The sequence below is a fragment of the Hemitrygon akajei genome, chromosome 8, assembly GCF_048418815.1.
Source record: "Hemitrygon akajei chromosome 8, sHemAka1.3, whole genome shotgun sequence".
Lineage (NCBI taxonomy): Eukaryota > Metazoa > Chordata > Chondrichthyes > Myliobatiformes > Dasyatidae > Hemitrygon > Hemitrygon akajei.
This window is the reverse complement of record NC_133131.1, coordinates 169,238,547-169,260,167: the sequence shown is the minus strand read 5'-3', so window position 1 is coordinate 169,260,167 and position 21,621 is coordinate 169,238,547. Positions and strand designations below refer to the sequence as shown.

The window sequence follows — 21,621 nt, the reverse complement described above, 5'->3', positions numbered from 1 at the left end:
GACACAATCAAGGCCAGGGAACTTGAAATCATTGAAAAGATCAAGAATGTGTGAAGTGTCACAGATGTAGGTATTGAAGTGACTGAACTGGGGGGAAAGAACAGAGTCAAGGTATGCACATGTAAGTTTGGTGAGGCAGAAACAATGGGTCTACCTGAACAGGCAGGTTTTTGGATCTTGAAAAGGAGTTTGAAAAAGGCAGTGCGGGATAAGGGAACTACGAGGGTGGTGGCAGTGGATGGGAAATCCCCAGTTAGCGATGGTGTTCGTGAGAATGGCCTGGTGCACCTTAGTAGGTCCTGTTCAAGGAGTAGGTAAGAGGAGGTGTCTGAGAGTTGTCAACGGGTCTTAGCAAGGTAGAGGTCAGTCTGCCAGACTACTACAACACCCACTTTATCTGTGGGTTGGATGCTGGGGTTAGGATTAGTGCAGAGAGAGCAGAGCTCAGTGTGCTCAGAAGGAGCGAGGTTAAAATTGGAGAGAGGAATAGTAAAGTCGAGAGGGTTGATATGTCTTGTTGGCAGCAGGTAATAAAGCAATCCAGAGCAGGCAGAAGATCAGAACAGCATGTCCAGGAAAAGGAGGAGGGTTGAAGACGGAAGAAGGGGTCATCGGTGGGGGTTGGACAGTCTTTGCCAAAGAATTCGGCACGGAGCGACAGAAGAAGAGCTGAACATCATGGTGGGCACAGAACTCACTGAGGTGTAGGTGCAGGGGACAAAGGTGAGCCCTTACTGAGTACTTTTCTTAGATAAGAGGCCCAATATCTTATTGAAACACAAACTTTTGAGGCTTGTCAGGGTGGATGTGGAGCCTCCATGTTTGAGGTGACTAAAACCAGAGTCGTAGTCTCAAAATAAGTGGTTAACTATTCACAACAGAAGTAAGAAGAAAAGACTGATATTTTCAGATGCTAAGTGTATCAAGGGACTGTTGGATTAGACAATATAATTATTATTTTCCTTGTAGTTTAACTTTATTATGCTTGTTTGTATTTTTATGTAATCTCCAACGGGATATTAGGCTTGTGTTAAAGGTAAAAGATCACCATTGATCTTTTTATATACTGTAGGTCACCTTGCCCCTCCATTCATTGTCCTGATACAGGGTTTCAACCTGAAATATGTAGTTATTTTCCTCCCATAGTTGCTTGACCTGTCGAGCTCTTCCAGCAGAATGTTGCTGCAGGATTCAGCACTGGCAGTTTCTTATGTCTCCTCACCATTGTTGGTAATGGATTCCTAAACAGGCACAAGGGCAGTGTGACCTGCTATTTATATTTATAATCTTTTGTGGTTCTTTCAGAAGCAATGAACAGTAGATAATGGAGATCTTAAAGAAAAAGGAACACTGGAAGTGTTCAGCAGATGTCCAGAGAGTCAGTTGATCATAGAAGGTCAGATGCAGGTCATTGACTTGGGTCATCATCTCTGTTTCTCCCTCTCCATAGATTTGCCTGGCCTGAATACTTTCTGATCTTTTGAAATACCTTTCGTGTTTATTTTCCTGAGCATGTGGACACTTGGTGTAGTTTCAGGAAATAGGCTTACAGCCAGATGTTATTCAATTGTATAGGATTCCCTGAAGAATGATGAGGATAGATCTGGACATGGTAGTACAGACCCAGTAGAAATAGGCTTCCATTTGGTGAGACTGAGGTTCTGGTGATGTTAGGCTTTTAATACGTGCAGAGTATTGATCTTAGATGGTAACATTGGATCAGTGGCTGAGAGTATAAAAACAAACTAGGTGTGAAGTAGGAAGGAGTTGTATTCCAATTGAGCTATAACTTTGAGGAACAGAATGATGATGTTATAGTAGGTGGTCATTTGGCCTATCAAATCAATTCTGTTTTTCTGTCAAGCAACATAGTCATTTCCATTCTTACGCTCTATCCATGTAAAGAAAAAAATAAGACCTTCTATGCTTTAATGCAGATTCTTGATTTTTACAGTGTTGGGATGTGCCAATATGCTTTTATATATTAAAGACACGAAGTACAGGTGTCCCCTGCTTTATGAATGTTTGCTTTACGCCACTTTGCTTTTACAAAAGACCTACATTAGCAACCTGTTTTCACATTACAAATAGGATTTTTGCTTTTACAAAATTTTTTCTCATATAAACTAATGGTTCTTTGCTTTATGCCATTTCAGCTTAAGCAAAGGTTTCATAGGAATGCTCTACCTTTGTAAAGGAGGGGGGGGGGAACACCTGTATCTGACTAATAGTGGATAGTAAAGGGCCAAAAGAGAGGAAGGAAGTTAGAATTATCTACAAGAGAAAAAGTATAAACCAAACCAATGGAGCCAGTGGCTGACAAGTCCTCTGAATCGAATTGACTTTATTACTTACATCCTTCACATACATGTGGAGTAAAAATCTTTACGTTACATCTCCGTCTTAACATGCATTGTGCAATTTGTAGTAATTTGTAATAAATAGTATGTACAACATGACGGTCAATCTAACATGGAAATACAGTTGTATCAGTGTGAATTAATCAGTCGAATGTCCTGGAGGAAGAAGCTGTCCCAGAGCCTGTCGGTCCTGGCTTTTATGCTGTGGTACTGTTTCCCGGATGGTAGCAGCTGGAGCAATTTGTTTTTTGGGGTGACTTCAGGCCCTTTTTATGCACCTGTCTCTGTAAATATCCTTAATAGTGGGAAGTTCACATCTACAGATGCACTGTGTTATCTGCACCACTCTCTGCAGTGTCCTGCGATTGAGGGAGGTACAGTTCCCATACCAGGCAGTGATGCAGCCAGTCAAGATGCTCTCAATCGTGCCCCTGTAGAAAGTCCTTAGGATTTGGGGACCCATAGCAAACTTCTGCAACTGTCTGAGGTGAAGGAGACGTTGTTGTGCTTTCACCACACAACCGGTATGTACGGACCACGTGAGATCCTTGGTGAAGTGTATGCCGAGGAATCTAAAGATGTTCACCCTCTTGACCCTAAATCCATTGATGTCAATAGGGGTTGGCCTGTCTCCGTTCCTCCTGTAGTCCACAACCAGCTCCTTTGTTTATGCAACATTGAGTGAGAGGTTGTTTTCTTGACACCACTGTGTTAGGGTGATAACTTCTTCTCTGTAGGCTACCTCATTATTATTTGAGATAAGGCCAATCAATGTACTATCAGCAAGTTCCGGAAACTTCCACCATAGGAAACATCCTCTCCACATCCACCCTATCTAGTCCTTTCAGCATTCGGTAGGTTTCAATGAGATCTCCCCACATTCTTCTAAATTCCAGTGAGTACAGGCCCAAAGCTGCCAAACACTCCTCATGTTAACCCGTTTATTCCTCGAATCATTCTTGTGAACCTCAAGTCCATTGACACGAAGCCCAGAGCAAACCCACGGCGACTGCCTCAACTCATCACAGAGCATATCGTCGCAGATGTGAGGGAGGAAGAAAAAAGAATATCTGGGATGAGTGGTGTCTTCTGCTTTACTGAGGCAGTAAGAAGTGTAGATGGAATTCATGGAGAAGAAGCTAGCTTATGTGATGCATGTGCTGTGTTTTCATGTGTCTCATCGATGTTTGGATAGGTATGTGGATGGTAGGGGTAATATAGCCTGTTTATGTGCTGTAGTTTTCTGTGACTCTATGATCATTACTGATCAATACTGTTAATGTTTGTAGGGACATACCAAATTTCTTTAGCCTCCTGAGGAAGTAGAGATATTGGTGAGCTTTCTTGGCTGAGGAGAGAATAACAGCTCGTTCAGAAAATCAAAAGCGGATCTAGGAGAGCCAGCTTAATTGTGTTTGATGAATTTGCATATTTCTTTAAGAAGTAGAAGTAGGCCAACTTGACCGCTCAATCCTGTAATCAACTGAGTGGACAACGAAATCTGTTAAACATGAGATTCTGCAGATGCTGGAAATCCAGAGTATAAAACACACAAAATGCTGGAGGAACTCTGGGTCAGGTGGCATCTGTGGAATTGAATAAACAGTAAACGTTTCAGGATGAGACCTTTCACTGGGATGATGACAAATCAGGAACGTGCAACCGTTCACTTGCTTTGATCTGGGCAGCACTAGCAATTCTCAAGCACCATCCAGGACAAAGCATCCTGCTTGATTAGTAGCATTCACCAACCTTGGTTTGTTCCCTTCACCGCTGGTGTCCAGTCTGTACAGAATCAGAAATATGCCTAGGTTTCTTCAACAGCGCTTCCAAATCTGCGGACTTCTTTATGGAGAAGGATAAAGGTAGCAAGCACGTGGACACCAATACCTCCCATCGGTTTCCTGCCAAGCTGCACGTCTATGTGACTTGGAAGTATTTTGTTGGTCTTTCATTCCTGCTGGTTCTAAATCCTGGAATTCCCTCCCTATCAGTAGGCAAAATGAACATAGAACATAGAATAGTACAGCCATATAAAGGGCCTTCAGCCCATCATGTCCCTACATTTTAACCTACTCTAAGACCAATCTAATACTTCTCCCCCACATACCGTCCATTTTCTTTCATTCACGTGCCTATCTAATAGAATCTTGAATTTCTCTAATGTATCTACCTCTACCATCATGCCTGCAAGTGCATTCCACACACCCATCACTCTCTGCATAAAAACCTATGTGACATCCCCCCCCCACCCCACCCAAACTTTCTTCTTATCACCTTAAAATTATATTCCTTCATATTAGCTGATATCAACTTGGGAAAATATTTTCAGCTGTCCATTCTAACTACGCCTCTTATATACCTTTATCAAGTCAGCTCTCATCCTCCTTCACTCCAAAAAGCAAGCCCTAGCTTGCTCAGCCTTTCTTCATAAAACAGGATCTCTAATCCAGGCAGCACCCTGGTAAATCTCCTCTGCACCCTCTCCAATCCAGGCAGCACCCTGGTAAATCTCCTCTGCACCCTCTCTAATCCAGGCAGCACCCTGGTCAATCTCCTCTGCACCCTCTCCAATCCAGGCAGCACCCTGGTAAATCTCCTCTGCACCCTCTCTAATCCAGGCAGCACCCTGGTAAATCTCCTCTGCACCCTCTCTAATCCAGGCAGCACCCTGGTAAATCTCCTCTGCACCCTCTCTAATCCAAGCAGCACCCTGGTAAATCTCCTCTGCACCCTCTCTAATCCAGGCAGCACCCTGGTAAATCTCCTCTGCACCCTCTCTAATCCAGGCAGCACCCTGGTAAATCTCCTCTGCACCCTCTCTAATCCAGGCAGCACCCTGGTAAATCTCCTCTGCACCCTCTCTAATCCAGGCAGCACCCTGGTAAATCTCCTCTGCACCCTCTCTAATCCAGGCAGCACCCTGGTAAATCTCCTCTGCACCCTCTCTAATCCAGGCAGCACCCTGGTAAATCTCCTCTGCACCCTCTCTAATCCAGGCAGCATCCTGGTAAATCTCCTCTGCACCCTCTCTAATCCAGGCAGCATCCTGGTAAATCTCCTCTGCACCCTCTCTAATCCAGGCAGCACCCTGGTAAATCTCCTCTGCACCCTCTCTAATCCAGGCAGCACCCTGGTCAATCTCCTCTGCACCCTCTGGCTGAATGATTAAAGAAGGCAACTCACCACCACTTTCTCAAGGGTACTGTTTGATACCTAGGTCCTTGGAATGAATGTAATAAAAACAATGGCTTCAGAGGTATGGCAGTACATGTATCAACAGAGATAGGAGTCTGGAGTTTGAAATTTGAGCCTTTGTGTTTTGTATCAAGTTTAGTTGCCATATAAACTATAACATGCAAGGTAATGTGAGTGTCAAAGTTTGCAAATGAAAGGTTTGTCTGGTCCCTTGATGATGCATGTTATTAATAATTGTACAACTGAGATGCAGCATGACAGGTAAGAAGTGCTTCAACTGCTGAATCACAATAAACCTTCCACCTCCCCAGGGTTTAAAGAAGACAATCTCTGCCATGGACCAGGAGCTTCCACGCTCAGAGGGCAGCATTAACACACGAAATGAGCTCAAGAAAGTACTGCACCTCGACTCCCTATACAAACAGAACAAGGTGAGTGAGAATTGCACTTCATTGACTGAATGATGGGAACTGGAATGAATGTCAAAGCCAGTGTAATCAGCAGTTGCTTAATTCATACCCTCACCTTGGTAACATGTTACTGTGTTGCCGTTTTCCTTGCCAGACTATTGTAACCATCAACTGGAGTATGCTCACTCTTCCACTTCATTGACTGAAGGAATGTGTACCTGTTTTGTCACTTCCAGAGAGTTATGGGTTTGAAATTGGAATTGGTTTATTATTGTCACATGCACCAAGATACAGTGAAAAGCTGGTTTTGCATATTATCCATACAGATCAAATCGGTACACAGAGCATTGAGACAGAACAAGGTAAAACAATAACAATGCAGACTAAAGTGTAACAGCTACAAAGAAATTACAGTGCAGGTAAACATTAAGGTGCAAGATCAGAATGAGGTGAATTGTGAGGTCAAGAGTCCAACATACTGAACTAAACCCAGTTTTATAACAGTGGGGTAGAAGCTGTTCTTGAGCCTGGTGGTACATGCTTTCAGGCTTTTGTATTTTTTACCCAGTGGGTGGGGGAGACGAGAGTTCTTTCTGTATATTAATGCTTCAAAGGGTCCTGCCATTACTTTACTTTTACATTCAACCTACACTCCCAATTGTCTGGATTAAGCATCATTTACTGTTCCTCTGCCCACAATTTCCAGCTAGTCTATATCTGCTAAATGCTTTTATAACCTTCCTTGCTACCCAAACTTTGTCAGTTATTGTGCTATCTGCAATTTTAAGTCATCTGTAAGACATTATAACAATGGCCTAATAATTCTTAACACTTCAGCATTAGCCATTTGCTAATCATTGTATGTTTTAAAAATAATTTGCAGGCTCAAGTGGTGCCACTAAAGACAATGCTTGAAATAATCACCAAATACTTCTTGGATTCTTCTGAAAACACAAAGAATTTAGCGCGGGACAATTTTCGAACGCCAGCTATAGTAAACCAGCGAGCCCCAGCCGTCCGCTTTGACAGTACCTTAGTCAACATCTACGACATCTCTGATGAAGAGAAAGGGGGGACCGTACCATTTCATGATCTGAATAAAATGGAGGCTTGCAGGTATTATGAGCATGGTTCTGATGTATGGCTGTTTCTTTTTCAGCTGTAAATGCAGTTGATGTCTACTTACTCTTTCCAGTCCAACCTTCATTTATAGTTGGCTGCTAGTATTCTGTGCTGATGGTTGACTCTGGTGTTGGTGGTGTTGAATCATTTTCAAGTGCACTAAAATGCTGCAGGAAATTATCTGCAGCTGGATTTTTTTCCCTTTAATGAAAAAAGGCTATTGGTTCTTTGAACTTCACAATTTCATGAAACATTTGCTCTTAGTTCATTTCTGCACATTGTAATTGAAGCCGAAGGCCAACTTCTCACTGCAGTAATTCCTTACTGGGTCCACTCATTAGCTTTGCCAGTTAGTTTTTCTTCTTTTTGACAGAGCAAAATTCTGATTTTGGTCATAATATCAATGAGGACAGAATGCTGCCACTTGGTGAAAAGTGAATATGCACTGGCTAATGTCCGGCCATCTGCTGGTAATCACTTGACTCTTGTACATGCTGATCATTGTCACCTGATTCTCTCGATTTATTTTTTAGGCAGTGTGCTAGATGGTGTGTGCAGTAAGGAAAATGGGTGGATTCAATGCAGCTAGGGTTTTGCACGTATCAGTTAGAGCATCTTCAACGTGTTTACTGGGATTTGAATGTCTCTAGGAGGAATAAATAACTCTAGCCAAGGTGAAGAACCTCCTGGCGTGCTGATCTCCATCAGTCAGGAACACTGAATGTAGGATTGGGAGGTTATAGTGCAGTTCATGATTCAAGATTCAAGTTCACTTGTCACCTACACATTGAAAATGGAGTGAAATGCATTGTTTGCATTAACAATCAACACACACCTGAGCATGTGCACAAAGCAGCCTGCAAGTTTCATCACACATTCCAACGCCAACGTAGCATGCCCACAACACTTGGCAGAACACATGTACAGCAAAAAGCAAGCCCTATTACTCTCTCTCACCCGCAGGCATTCACAATTCTTTAACCATAGGGCGGGCTGTTGTGCAAGTTGTCGATTTGGCTGCACCTGGAGTGTTGACAAATATGAGAAAATCTGCAGAAGCTGGAAATCTAAAGCAGCATGCACAAAATGCTGAATGAACTCAGCAGATCAGGCAGCATCTATGGAAAAGAGTAAACAGTTACCAGCGTGGGCTGAGACGCTTCATCATGACTAGAAAGGAAGGGGGAGAAGTCAGAATAAGAAGGTGGGGGGAGGTGAGGAAGAAGTACAAGTTGGCAGGTGAAACTTTGGGGGGGGAAGGTTTGAAGTAAAGAGCTAGGAAGTTTATTGGTGAAAGAGATACAGGACTGGAGAAGGGAATCTGATAGAGGCTAGAAGGCTAAGGAAGAAAGGGAAGGGAGTGGAGCACCAGAGAGAGATGATGGGCAGATAAGGAGATCTGTTGAAAGAGGGAAACAAGAATGTGCATGTAAATTGCAGTCAGGTTCATGGAAGAGAACTCTCCAGGCGAGTAGAACAGATGGCACTTAATCTTTGGATGTTTCAGGTCAGGAAAACACGGGTATAACAAGACCACTATGTCCGAGCAGCGCAAAGAGTTTATCGTGAAACAGACTACTACCACCTCTTGCTTTCTCCTAATCAGCAGTTTGGTCCATCGGTGAAGAGTATTTTTCAGGCCAAACCACCATTTCTGGCAAGAACATATCAACCTCTGCTTTAAGTATGTGCCATTGAATTCCATAGATTCACCGCCCTTTGACTAAAGAAATTCCTCTTCATCTCTGTTCCAAAGGATTGTCCCTCTATTTGAGGCTGTGCCCTCTGGTCTTAGATTCACCCACTGTAGGAGGCATCCACCCCACATTCACAGTGTCTAGCCCTTTTAACATTTGATCGGTTTGCATAGGCAGCCATCCCTTTGGAAACTGGGGGAGGGGTAGGGGGAAGGGAAAAGTATGCTCGGTGTGATCCCATTGGCGATGTTGGAAGTTATGGAGAATTATGTGCTGGATGTGAAGGTTTCTGGGGTAGTAGGTGAGGATGAGAGGAACTGTGGCAGTGGGAAGGTGGGGTGAGAGCAGATGGAAGAGATGTGGGTGAGGGCAGTTTCAATGGAGGAGGAAGGGGAACCTTTTTCTTTGAACAAGGAGGACTTCTCAGTTGTTCTGGAAGGAAAAGTCTCATCCTGAGAACAGATACTGTGGAGGAGGAGGAATTGAGAAAAGGGAATGGCATTTTCACAAGTGACAGGGTGAAGAGGTATAGGCCAGATAGCTATGAGAGTCTGAGTTTATAAAAGATATCATTAGATAGACTGTCTCAGCAGATGGGGACAGGGAAAGGATAGAGGTGTCAGAACTGGACCAAGTAAATTTGAGGGCAGCTTGGAAAGTAGAGGCAAAGTTGATGGAGTTGACGAGCTAGCATGGATGCAGGAAGCAGCACCAGTACAGTCATCAATATAGCATAGGAGCGATGCCGGTGTCAATGGGGAACATGGACTGTTCCACATAGCCGACGAAAGGGCAGGCATAGTTTGGACCCTTGCAAGTGCCCATGGCTGCACCTTGGCTTTGAAGGAAGTCGAAGGAGCGGAAGGAGAAATTGTCGAGGGTGAGGACCAGCTCTGCCAGATGGAAGAAAGTGGAGGTAGAGGTGAACTGGTTGGGTCTGTTATCCAGAAAGAAGCAGAGAGCTTTAGGCCCCCTCCGATGGGGGATAGAAGTGTATTAGGGACTAAATCCATAGTGAAAATGAAACGATTTGGTCCAGAGAACTTAAGGTAATTGAAAAGATTGAGATCATGTGAGGTGTCATGGATATAGATAAGGAATGTCTGAATCAAGGGGACAAAACAGAGTTGAGGTATGCAGACACGAGTTCAGAAGGGCAGGAATAGGCAGAAACAATGGATCTACCTGGAGTGTTGATATTGAGTAATACAGCATGGAAAGAGGATCTTTAGCCCAACTGGCCCTTATTGATGACAGCATCCTTTCTGCTAGTCCCAGAATCTGTGATTGGACCCCAAGCCCCCTCCCCATGTACTTAACCAAATGCCTTTTAAATGTTACAATTGTACTACCTTAGCACTTCCTCTGACAAATCATTATACTTACTTGCTACCTTCTTTGTAAATGAATTACCCTTCAAGTGTTTTTAAATCTTACCCCTTTATTTTGCATCTGTGCTTTCCAGCTTTGGACTCCCCAACCCTGCGGAAAAGTCTATGACCGTCTACCTTATAGCCTCCAGGACTTTAGAAACTACTATGAGATTACTCCCCTCATTCTTCTGCACTCCAGGGAGTGATTATCCAGTGTGGCCAACCTCTCCCTATAACTCAGACCCTTAAATCCAGGCACATCTTCGTCACCTTTTCCGTCTTGACAATGTATTTCCTGTAACAGTGACCAAAGCTGTTAATGATACTTAAAATGTGGTCTCACCAATGACTTGTATAACTGCAACATAATATTCCTACTCCTAAACCTGACTCTATTTCTGCCACACTGGACACTCACCAATATGGTTACCAAAGGAACTGCTCTACTACAGATGCTTTAGCATCTATCTTGCATCTGGCCCTGACACATCTAGAAAACAAGGTCACTTATGAATGTTGTTTCTGGATTTCAATTTGCCACTCAAAACTATTCTTCGACAGACCTTGGTGAACAAACTCTCACTTGATATAAATACACCACTATACAACTAAGTGTTGGACTCCTAACCAACAGAATTTGGATAATCGGGGTAGAGAACTGCTCCCCCTGATCACCTTAAACATAAGTGTTCCCCCCCCCCCCCCCCCCACCCCGGACTGTGTGCTAAGCCCATTGCTATACACTCTGCTCACAAATAATTGCAAAGCCAAGTACCTGAGTAATCACATTGTCAAGTTTGCCTACAATCATGAGACGTCCCACAGAGACAGGGTGGAAGAGCTCGAGGCCTGGTGCTAGGCAAATAACACCTTCCTCAATGTCAGTAGGACAAAGGAGATGGTTATTAATTTCAAAAGTGCACATCTCACACAATCTCTTATGGTCTTAGAACACATTCTACATGTAACATCCTGGTTAAAATTTTACTGCTAATGTTGTAGGGTATTTCATTTAATGGTTTTCTGTAGAAGCTGTGTGTTCTGCTGTATTGCTTGGGTTACTGTTTAAAAATAAGGGGTTGTGATGTTGATGCTTAGGAATGTAGTGTCATCCAATCAGGATGTTGAAATTGGGAGAAAGTTCTAGAGAATGCTGGTGGAGAGCATTTGTGACGGACACTGGGTGAGTTGAGGTCTTTTTGGCGGGAGGTGGAGAGAGAAGAAGCTTGAGAGAACTAGCCATAGGATTCCATCCAACTTTGAATGTGGATGGAGTCCATGAAATGAAATCCTACCAGTGATCGGTGAATAGGAATAGGTGCCATGAGTACATTGGACACATCAGCTTTTGGAAGATTTGAGCTCCAACCTGAGCACATTTGACTGTTTTAATTATGATGGGCCCTTTTGCTTTTTCTTTTTTCCCTTTCTTCTTTAATAACAGTTTGGTTAAGTTAGCATTCATAAATATACTTTATAATTGTATGCAGCGTATGGTCTGTTACTACTTGCTGATGGGTAGTAACATGGAGGCAGAAGTTCCACAGGTTGAGGGTCAGGTGAGCGCAACATCCCAACTTCGCAGGTTTGATGGGACCTAAGTTGTATCAACTCTAGACGTACGTAGTCTGAGGCTATGTCCACACTAGACTGGATAATTTTGAAAACGCCGATTTTGCATAAAAACCATAGGCGTCCACACCAAGGGTTTTTGAAAATACCTCTGTCCATATTAAAATGGGTAAATGGATGAATCTCCTCCTACTGGGCATGCGCAGGACACATCTACAGAAAATAAGTGACGTGTTTGGTGTCGAATCTCACCGTGAAAGTCTGCATTTGTGCAGTTACAGACTAGAAAAACTTAAAAGGAATTTGACAAACGACGGTCAGCTGTTGGCTCCCATGCAGGAGGACTTAAAACTTAAAAAAAAAACAAATGCTGGAACGTATGGAGGCAACCGACAGGGAGTTCACGGACGGTATGACCCAGCTGATGATGAAAAACTGACTAACTCTGTTGTATTAATAAAGCACCTTGTTAAATGTGTAAAACATGTTCTGCATCAGTGTTATCTTGTATTTCCATACAATGTTACATTAGGCTGTTACACATCTATTGTCAGAGAAGTACTTGCATAAATAGGTAAACCACCTTCATACGAGCAAGGACAGAAAACAGGGCAAAGTGAGTATACTTATTTATTCAGTAAATTATGGGTCAAAGTGTTTGGTGAGTACATTTCTAACTCTTCTGGCTTCAGTCTCGTTGCCGTCTGTTCTGAAATTGCTAGGCTGTGTGTGTGGGGGGTTGCGTTCAGGAAAACAATGAAATGCTTCTGTTCCGGCACATCATGACAGCGTTTTAAAAAATATCTGGTTACCCTGTCCACATTGCTCTGCCCAACTGGTGTTTTCAAATTTACACACTCTGGAGGGCGTTTTACAAAAACTCCGTTTTGGGGGGGCGGGGGGGGAGGAAAATGCCGTTTCAGTGTGGATGGAGGGTCAAAACGAGGAGAAAAAGCTTTGGTTACAGATTTATCTGGTCTAGTGTGGATATAGCCTGAGAAAGTGGTTTTCTCACTGCTGAGTTCAGTGACTAATGAGCTGTGTCGGTAAGGATGTCCGGTAGCAAGGGGTTTCATATATAATTAAGAAAGCTCGCCAATGACTTTGTTTTCTGAGGAGGCTGAAGAGAGCTGGACTATGCACAACAATACTTGCATTCTACAGATGCTTAGAGAGCATTCTAACAAGCTGTGTCACTGCATGGCACAGAAACTGCATTGTAGAGCATAGGAAGGCTCTACAACAGGTAATCAAAACTGCCCAACGCATCACTGGCACTAGCCTACCCAACATATACAGAAAGGTACTGGAAAAGGACCAGTAACGTCATGAAGGATCCCACTCACCCTGCTCATGGTCTGTTTGATCCACTCATCATGGAGGAAGCAATGTAGCATCCATGCCAGGACTACCAGACTCAAAAACAGTTACTTTCCCCGAGTCAGGCTGATCAACGCCTCCATGCACTAACCCATCCTACCACACCGCTCTCTTCCCTATTCCCATCAGGTAGAAGATACAAAAGCTGAAAAGCATCTACCACCAGGCTGAAGAGCAACTTCTAACCTGCTGTTATAAAACAATTACATTCAGCGTAGAACAGTATAGCACAGTACAGGCCCCATGATGTTATGGTGACCTTTTAACCTACTTGAAGATCAATCTATACATTCTCTCCACCATAGCCCTTCACTTTTCTGACATCCATATGCCTAAGAGTTTCTTTCAAGTCCCTATGCACTCACCAATGTCTGTATAAAAAGAAAACTTGCCTCTGACGTCCCACCTATACTTTTCTCCAATCACCTTAAAATTATGTCCTCTCTTATTAGCCATTTCTGCCCTGGAAAATGTCTCTAGCTATCTATTCAATCTGTGACTCTTATCATCTGGTACACCTCATCAAATCACCTCTCATCCTCCTTTGCTCAAAAGAGAAAAGCCCAGGCTTACTCAAACTTTCCTCATAAGCTGTGCTTTTGGATCAAGGCAGCATCCTGGTAAATTTCCTCTGCACCCTCTCTAAAGTCTCCATATTCTTGTTATAATGATCGGACCAGAATTGAACACTGTATTCCAACTGTGGTCTAACTACCACTACTAATCCACCCTTCCACTTCCTCATTTATAAAATCGGAGTTCCAGAACAAAACCCTGCGGAACACCATTGGTCACTGAACCCAGGCAGAATAGGCTACATCTGCAACCACCCTCTGCCTTCAACAGGCAAGCCAGTTCTGAATCCATGCAGCCAAATTTCCCTACATCTCATACCTCTCAACTTACTGAATCAGCTTGCTATGGAGTATTAAATGCCCATTGAACAGACCCTGAGAATATTAAGACCTCATAATCTGCCCACGTTATTGTCTGCCTGCACACCACTTTATCTGCAACTGTAACACTTTATTCTGCATCTACAACCCTTGTTGCATCCACCCATTACCTCCCAGCCTCTATCGGTATTTCCATTCTCTCCTACATTCACCTTTCACCTCGCCTTACCTGGATTCACTCATTGCTTGCTGGCTCTTGCTCCATCCCTTTTCACCTTTTCCTGCTGGCTATCTCTCCTCTATCTTCTTGTCCAGATAAAACATTGATTATCTATTTCCTTCCACAGATGCTGCCTTACCCACTGAGTTCCTCCCGCATCTTGTTTCTTGCTCCAGGTTCCAGCATCTGCAGTCCCTCATCCTCAGTGCCATTAACAAACCTTTCTACAAAAATATAGTCTTTCTGGCTAATGCAAGTTCCATTTTTCCCTGTACCAGTGTCAATGCCCAATAGTCTGCACCATCTCTGATCGATGCATTCATTTGCAGTCTTTGTCTTTTTGTACTCATTGGCATATGCCATCAGTAGTACCTTAGAAATAATTACCTCCTGACATCTTGCACTTTTATCTTCCCCCCTTATTCCTTGTAGGACATCTTTTTAACTGATGCCATTATTGTTGATACTGACCATTACCTCAGCTTGTTCACTGCCTTTCCTCAGATTGTTCTTCACCCAAGGTCCTGAAACCTGGGAGCTGATAATGAATCAGAATCGAGTTTAATATCACTGGCATATGTTGTGAAATATGTTGTTTTGTGGCAGGAGTACATTCCAATACATAAAAATCTATAAATTACAATTTAAAAATTATGTATATTAAATTAGTAGTACAAAAACAGAAAGAAAAATAGTGAGGTCGTTTATATGGGTTTGTTGTCCATTCAGAAATATGGCGGAGGGAAGAAGCAGTTCCTGAAACATTGAGTGTGTGTCTTCAGGCTTCTGTACCACCACCTTGATGGTAGCAATGAGAAGAGGGCATGTCCTTGGTGATAGGAATCCTTAATGATAGATGTCACCTATTCGAAGTGTCGCCTTTTTGAAGATGTCCTCGATGCTGGGGAGGTTAGTGCCCATGATGGAGCTCACTGAGTTTGCAACTTCCTGCAGCTTTTTTTCGATACTGTACTCTGGCTCTCCATATCAGATGGTGATGCAACCAGTTAGAATGCTCTCCATGATACATCTATAGAGATTTGTGGGAGTCTTTAGTGACATACCAAGTCTCCTTAAACTCCTATTAAATTTAGCTGCTGTTGTGCTGCCTTTGTAATTGCATCAATATGTTGGGTGGATAGGGCTTCAGGTATGTTGACATGTGGAAACTTGATACTGCTTACCCTTTCCACTGCTGAGGATTGATGTGTGTTCCCTCGACTTCCTCTTCCTGAAGTTCTCAAATCAATTTACTTATGAAACATGGTGTCAAGGATTTGGATTTAGCTGCATTCTCTTGGTAGCTATTGCTTGTTCAGGTACTCAGAGGTAAGTGCCAGTTAGAGAATGTACCAAAGTTGATTTTTGTCCTCCTAGTCTCCCTTGTGTGCCCCAGAAAGAGCTTAATTATTTTTGATTTCTTTCTTTATATAAATTTCAATCCTGTTCTGCAAGCATGCATTCAACTCCAGTCTAGTGACATAAGCTTTATTGTCAGTGAGGATATAACAGACACAAAACTTTACTGTATAAAGAACAACAAAGGGGTGGTCAAGGGAGGCAGAGGAGCGACAATGAGATTGCTTCAGTAGTCATCAGAGGATCTGAATGAATATGTCATGAGTGTCACGAATAGTTAGATGAGTGTGTCCCCACTAAGACGTTCAGAATCTTCACCAACCGGAAGCCCTGATGAACCAAGAGATCCATAGTTTGCTGAGGGCTAGATTGGTGGCATTCAGGTCTGGAACATCTGACCAATGAAGATGCTTACATCAGGATGCTCTTCACTAACGACAGCTCGCCATTCAATACTATCAACCTGTGGAAACCAATTGGTAAGCACCAAGGCCTAGGCCATTATACCTCTTTGTGCAACTGGATCCTCAGTTTCTTCCCCTGTAGACCCCAGTCAGTTCAAATTGGCAACATCTCCTCCACGGTCACCATCAGCATAGGTGCACAACATTGCTGTGTGTTTAGACCCATGCTCTGCTCATTTTAAACTTATGACTGAGGCCAAGTACAGTTTCAATACCATATTTAAGTTTGCTGACGACACCACTGTTCTTGGCCAAATCAAAGGAGGTAATGAATCAGCATGTAGGAGGGAGATTGAAAATGTGGCTGAATGGTGCCACAACAAAAATCTCTCACTTAATGTCAGCAAAGAACTGATTATTGATTACAGGAGAAAGAAACCGGACGTCCAGAAACCGTCTGAACAGGATTACAGGTGCAGAGGGTCAGTAACTTCAAATTCCTTGGTGTTATTTCAAAGGATTTGTCCTGCAAACCAACACGTCAGTGTCATTGCAAAGAAGGCACAGCAGTACCTCTAAATTCTTATGTTTGTAACGATTTGGCATGTCATCTAAAACTGTAACATACATCTGTAGATGCACAGTGGAGAGCATTCTGACCGGTTGCATCATGGCCTGGTTTGGAAATGCCAATATCCTTGAACAGAATAGCATACAAAAGGTTGTGGGCACAGCCCAGTCCATCATGGGTACGCCCTGCCCACCACTGAGCGTATCTACAAGGAGCGCTGTTGCAGGAAAGCAGCATCCATCATCAAGGAACCCCACCATCTGGGTCATGCTCTTCTCACTTCTGCCATCAGCAAATAGTTTCTGGAGCCTTGGGTTCCAACTCACCAGGTTCAGTAACAGTTATTACTCCTCAACCATTAGGCTCCTGAACCAGTGTGGATTACCACTCCTGTTCTCAATATTTATTATTTATTTATTTATCTATTATTATTATTATTATTATTATTATTATTATTATTATTATTATTATTATTATTATTATTATTATTATTATTATTATCTTTCTGTATTTGGATAGTTTGTCTTTTGCACATTGGTTGTTTGACTTGGTGTGTAGTTTTCATAGATTATTTAAATGTTTATTTGTATTTATTGTGAATGCCTGTAAGAAAATGGATCTGAGTAAAATGTATGTACTTTAATATTTTGAAAAGAGTTCATAAAGAATTTTGTATTTGGGTAGTCTCATGCTCCAATTGTGCTCTTTATTTCATTTTAATATTCTTATAAAATTGGCTCTTGAATACAATTGTTATGGACCTTTTTACATTTGTCAGATGATATAATACAGGAGGTCATTCTCCATTGTTAATCTGTTGGATCTTTGAAAGAGCTGGCCAATTAATCACACTGTTCAGCTCTCCCTGTAGTTACATTAAAAACTGTCTATTTGTTTGTTCATTGTTGCAGTTACTAGCAGGTAACTACAATTCTGATTTATTCTTAGGTTCTCAAATGATTCAACCAATTTGTCCTGTATGTCCGTGACCCCGTGCAAGACCTTACAAAGTTCACTGAAGAAGAAAGATCGATCTCCAAGTGGTAACGGATGCCCTTCAGGTGGTGAACCAGGGCTGCTTCCTGTGAACGTCCTATCGCAAGATTCTTCCAGGGTTAACATGTTTCCCATTGAGGGTAGAGGAACAAATATGGAGCAGAGATCAAGGTCCTGTCGCATAGTTCGTGGCATGATGCCTGCCCCAGTCCGTACTGTACAGGAGGTGCGCTGTTAGATAATCCTTTCTGATATTCAAAGTAGATCCCAGAATGCAGCTTCCCTTTTATTTTATTTGTTCCTCCCTGCATTATTCCCTGATTTTTTTTTTTGGGGGGGGGCAGGGATTTTCAATACATAATTCCAGAAGTCTCAAGTTATTGTTTAAATAATGAAATGAAGCTGTTGTTATTTTTAGTGCTTATAACAAACTTGGGGGATCCCAGGTGTTTTAAAGCTAATGGTGAGTCATTTTGAATTGTGATAATTGTTTAAAAAAATGTGACAACCAGTTTGCAAGCTCTTACAAATGTGTGATATTGATCAGAATAGTTTAAATTACTTAGCATGCAGGTAGTGCTAACATTAGCTTTTATTAGATTAATGTTTTTAAAATTATCTTAGTTTTTTTATTTGTCACATGTGCGTCACCGCAATGAAACACAGTGAAATGTGTTGTTTGCAACAGTGACCAACGTAGTCCTAATATGTACTGGGGGTAGCCCGCAAGTGTTGGCATACTTCTGGCACCAACATAGTATGTCCATAACTTACTAACCCTAACCTGCACAACTTTGGAATGTCGGAGGCCACCGGAGCACCTGAGGGAAACCCACACGGTCACGGGGAGAATGTACAAACTCCTCACAGACAGGAAGGGAATTGAACCCTGATTGGTAATTATTGGTGCTGTTATGGTATTCACTACACTACCGTGCTGCCCCCACTATGCTACAAGATCAAGCCCATCAATGTCCCTCACAAAATACTCAAGGTGGTGGAGTTTCACAATTTTGAACTGGTTGTAATGAAGGAAAGTTGCTATATTTTCCAGTTGGAATAATCAGTGGCTTGGAGCAGATATTGGTGTTCTAGCTCATGTTGGCTCTTGTTTTACACATTTCAGGAGGCAATAGGTTGAGCTGGTGCCATCAAAAGGGTGGCATGGTGATGAGGCGCTTAGTGTAATGCCATTATGCCGGTGGCTGGGTTCAATTCCTGCCACTTGTAAGGAGTTTATACATTCTCACCGTGATCGCGTAGGTTTCTTCTGAATGCCCTGGGTTCCTCCTCAGTTCCATAGATGCTCTGGTTAGTAGGGTAATTGGTCATATGGGTGTAATTGGACAGTGTGGGCTCATTGGGCCAGAAGGGCCTGTAAGTCTCTAAATCTCTAAGTTTCTAAAGAGGCCTTGTCAAATTGCTGTAGTACCTTACATAGATGGTATACTAGAAATGGAGGGAGGGAAAGTTGGGGTAGAGGACAGGATACTTATCAAACAGGCAGCTTTCTCTGGGGTGATGTGTGGGGCTTCTTGAGTGTTGATGGAGCTGCACTTGTTCAGGTGGTATCTTTTATATCTCTCCATCATGTGCCTTATGAATAATGGAAATATTTTGATCTCAATGAATCATGTATCACGAAATAGTCAGCCACAGATCTGCTGTCAGCTGTAGTGAGCTTCATATGAACAAGGAATTTAAATTGCACCCTGGTGTATAGGATAACAAATGAATCTGAATCTAGGATTTTTGTAGTTGATTCTGTAAAGTTCCTGTTCAGTAATGCTAGAAAGATATTTTGGCATTAGACTGACCTTGGGCAGGTTGTCAGGTTCTGTCTTGGAGATAGACATGGGCTTACACTAATTTGATGTGGAAAATCACTTGTGAGTTATGATTTATTCCTGAATTTGCAGCTACTTCAGCTGTTCAAATTAAGCTGAATAATGCAATCATCAGTACATATTACTTACAAATTTTCAGTGGTGAAATATCCAAGGATTGGGATTGAGTTGCAGCAGCCACAGCTGTCTCCTTTCATTCTTGGTTAGATTCCATTAGACCAAAATAAATGTATATAAATTAAATTAAATAAGTAGTGCAAAAAGAGAGTAAAAAAATATATAGTGAGGTAGTGTACATGGGTTCATTGTCCATTCAGAAATCTGATAGCAGAGGTGAAGAAGCTGTTCCTGAAACATTGAGTGTGTGTTTTCAGGCTCCTCTATACTACCTCTTTGATGGTAGCAATGAGAAAAGGGTGGGTTCTGGGTGATAGGGTTCCTTAATGATGGATGCCAACTTTTTGAGGCATTGCCTTTTGAAGATAGCCATGATGCTGGGGAGGCTACTGTCCATGATGGAGAAGGCTGAATTTGTAACTTTCTGCAGCTTCTTCCAATCCTTTGCAATGGCCCTCTATACTAGATGGTGATGCAACCAGTTAGAATGTTCTCCGTGGTATGTTTGTAGAAATTTCATCAAGTCTTGTGTGACACACCATTTTGTCAAACTCCTAATGAAGTATTTCCGCTGTCATAACTTCTTTGTAAGTGCATTGATATATTGGGCACAGGATAGATCTTCAGAGATGTTGACAGCCAGAGTCTTGAAATTGCACACCCTTTTCTCTGCTGGATCCATCAATGGTGTATGTTCCCTCAACTTCCCCTTCCTGAAGTCCACAATCAAAAAGTTAGGCTGAATGGCTTGTTTCTGTGCTCTACAACTCCATGCTCATCCAAAGTGGACTGCTAAGGATGTTGATACCAAGTTGGTTATTGAATTTGTAACAATAATTATGGTCTTTTTAAGGAAAAGGATGAGTCCTTCTGCTTATTTACATGTATTCATTGATTTACTGCTAATGAAAATATAAGGCCATAAAATATAGGAACAGAATTTGGCTATTTGGCCCATCAAGTCTGGCTGATACATTTTTCCTGTCTGTTCCATTCTCCTGTGTTCTCCCCATATCCCTTCATGCCCAGACCAATCAAGAATCTATCAACCTCTGCTTTAAATATATATAAAGACTTGACCTCCACAGCCGCCTGTGGCAACGAATTCCACAGATTCACCACTCCTTAGCTAAAGAAGTTACTCCTCATCTCCATTCTAAAAGAATGCCCCTCTATTTTGAGGCTGTGTCCTGTGGTCTTAGACTCTCCCAGAATAGGAAATATGCTCTCCACATTCACTCTAACAAGGCCTTTCAACATTCAATAGGTTTTAATGAGGTCACCCGTTATTTTTCGGAATTCCATGATTATAGACCCAGTGCCATCAAATACTCTTCATATGACAAGCCATTCAATGCTGGAATAATTTTCATGAACTTCCTTTGAACCCTCTCCAGTTTCAGCACATCCTTTTGTAAGATAAGGGCCCCAAACCTGTTCACGATACTCCAAGTGAGGCCTCACCCGTGTTTTATAAAGTCTCAACATTGCATCCTTGCTTTTATATTCTAGTCCTACTAACATCGCATCTATCTTCCTCACCACTGACACAACCTACAAATTAAACTTTAGGGAATCCTGCACAAAGATTCCCAAATCGCTTTGGGCCTCAGATTCTTGATTTTTCTCTCCATTTAGAAAATAGTCTGCCCTTTCATTTCTTCTACCAAAGTACATGACCGTACACTTCCTGACAATATAGTCCTACTACCACTTTTATACCAATTCTCCTAATCTGTCGAAGTCCTACTGTAGCCTCTCCATTTCCTGAAAACTGTCTGCACCTCCACCTAACTTTCTGTCGGCTGCAAACTTTGCAAGAAGCCAATCAATTCCATCATCAAACTTGTTGACATATAACGTGACAAGAATCAGTCCTAACACAGGCCCCTGTGGAACACTGCTAGTCACCAGCAGCCAACCAGAAAAGGCCCCCTTTATTCCCACTCTTTGCCTCCTGCCAATCAGCCAATTGTCTATCCATGCTAGTATCTTTCCTGTAAACCCATGGGCTCTTAGCTTGTTAAGCAGCCTCATGTGTGGGTCCTTTTCAAAAGCCTTTTGCATATCCAAGGACACAACATCAACCAATTCTCCTT

General features: G+C 42.4%; 1 protein-coding gene across 1 annotated transcript in view; it reads left to right on the top strand.

The window, feature by feature from the left end:
- The window catches only part of mindy4 (MINDY lysine 48 deubiquitinase 4), a 275,155-nt gene that overhangs the window by 22,860 nt on the left and 230,674 nt on the right, over positions 1–21,621 (top strand). Inside the window, exons 2-4 of the mRNA XM_073055046.1 lie at positions 5,870–5,989; positions 6,852–7,084; positions 17,511–17,784. Of these exons, the coding sequence (XP_072911147.1) occupies positions 5,870–5,989; positions 6,852–7,084; positions 17,511–17,784 (627 nt within the window). The remainder of the gene's footprint in view (positions 1–5,869; positions 5,990–6,851; positions 7,085–17,510; positions 17,785–21,621) is intronic.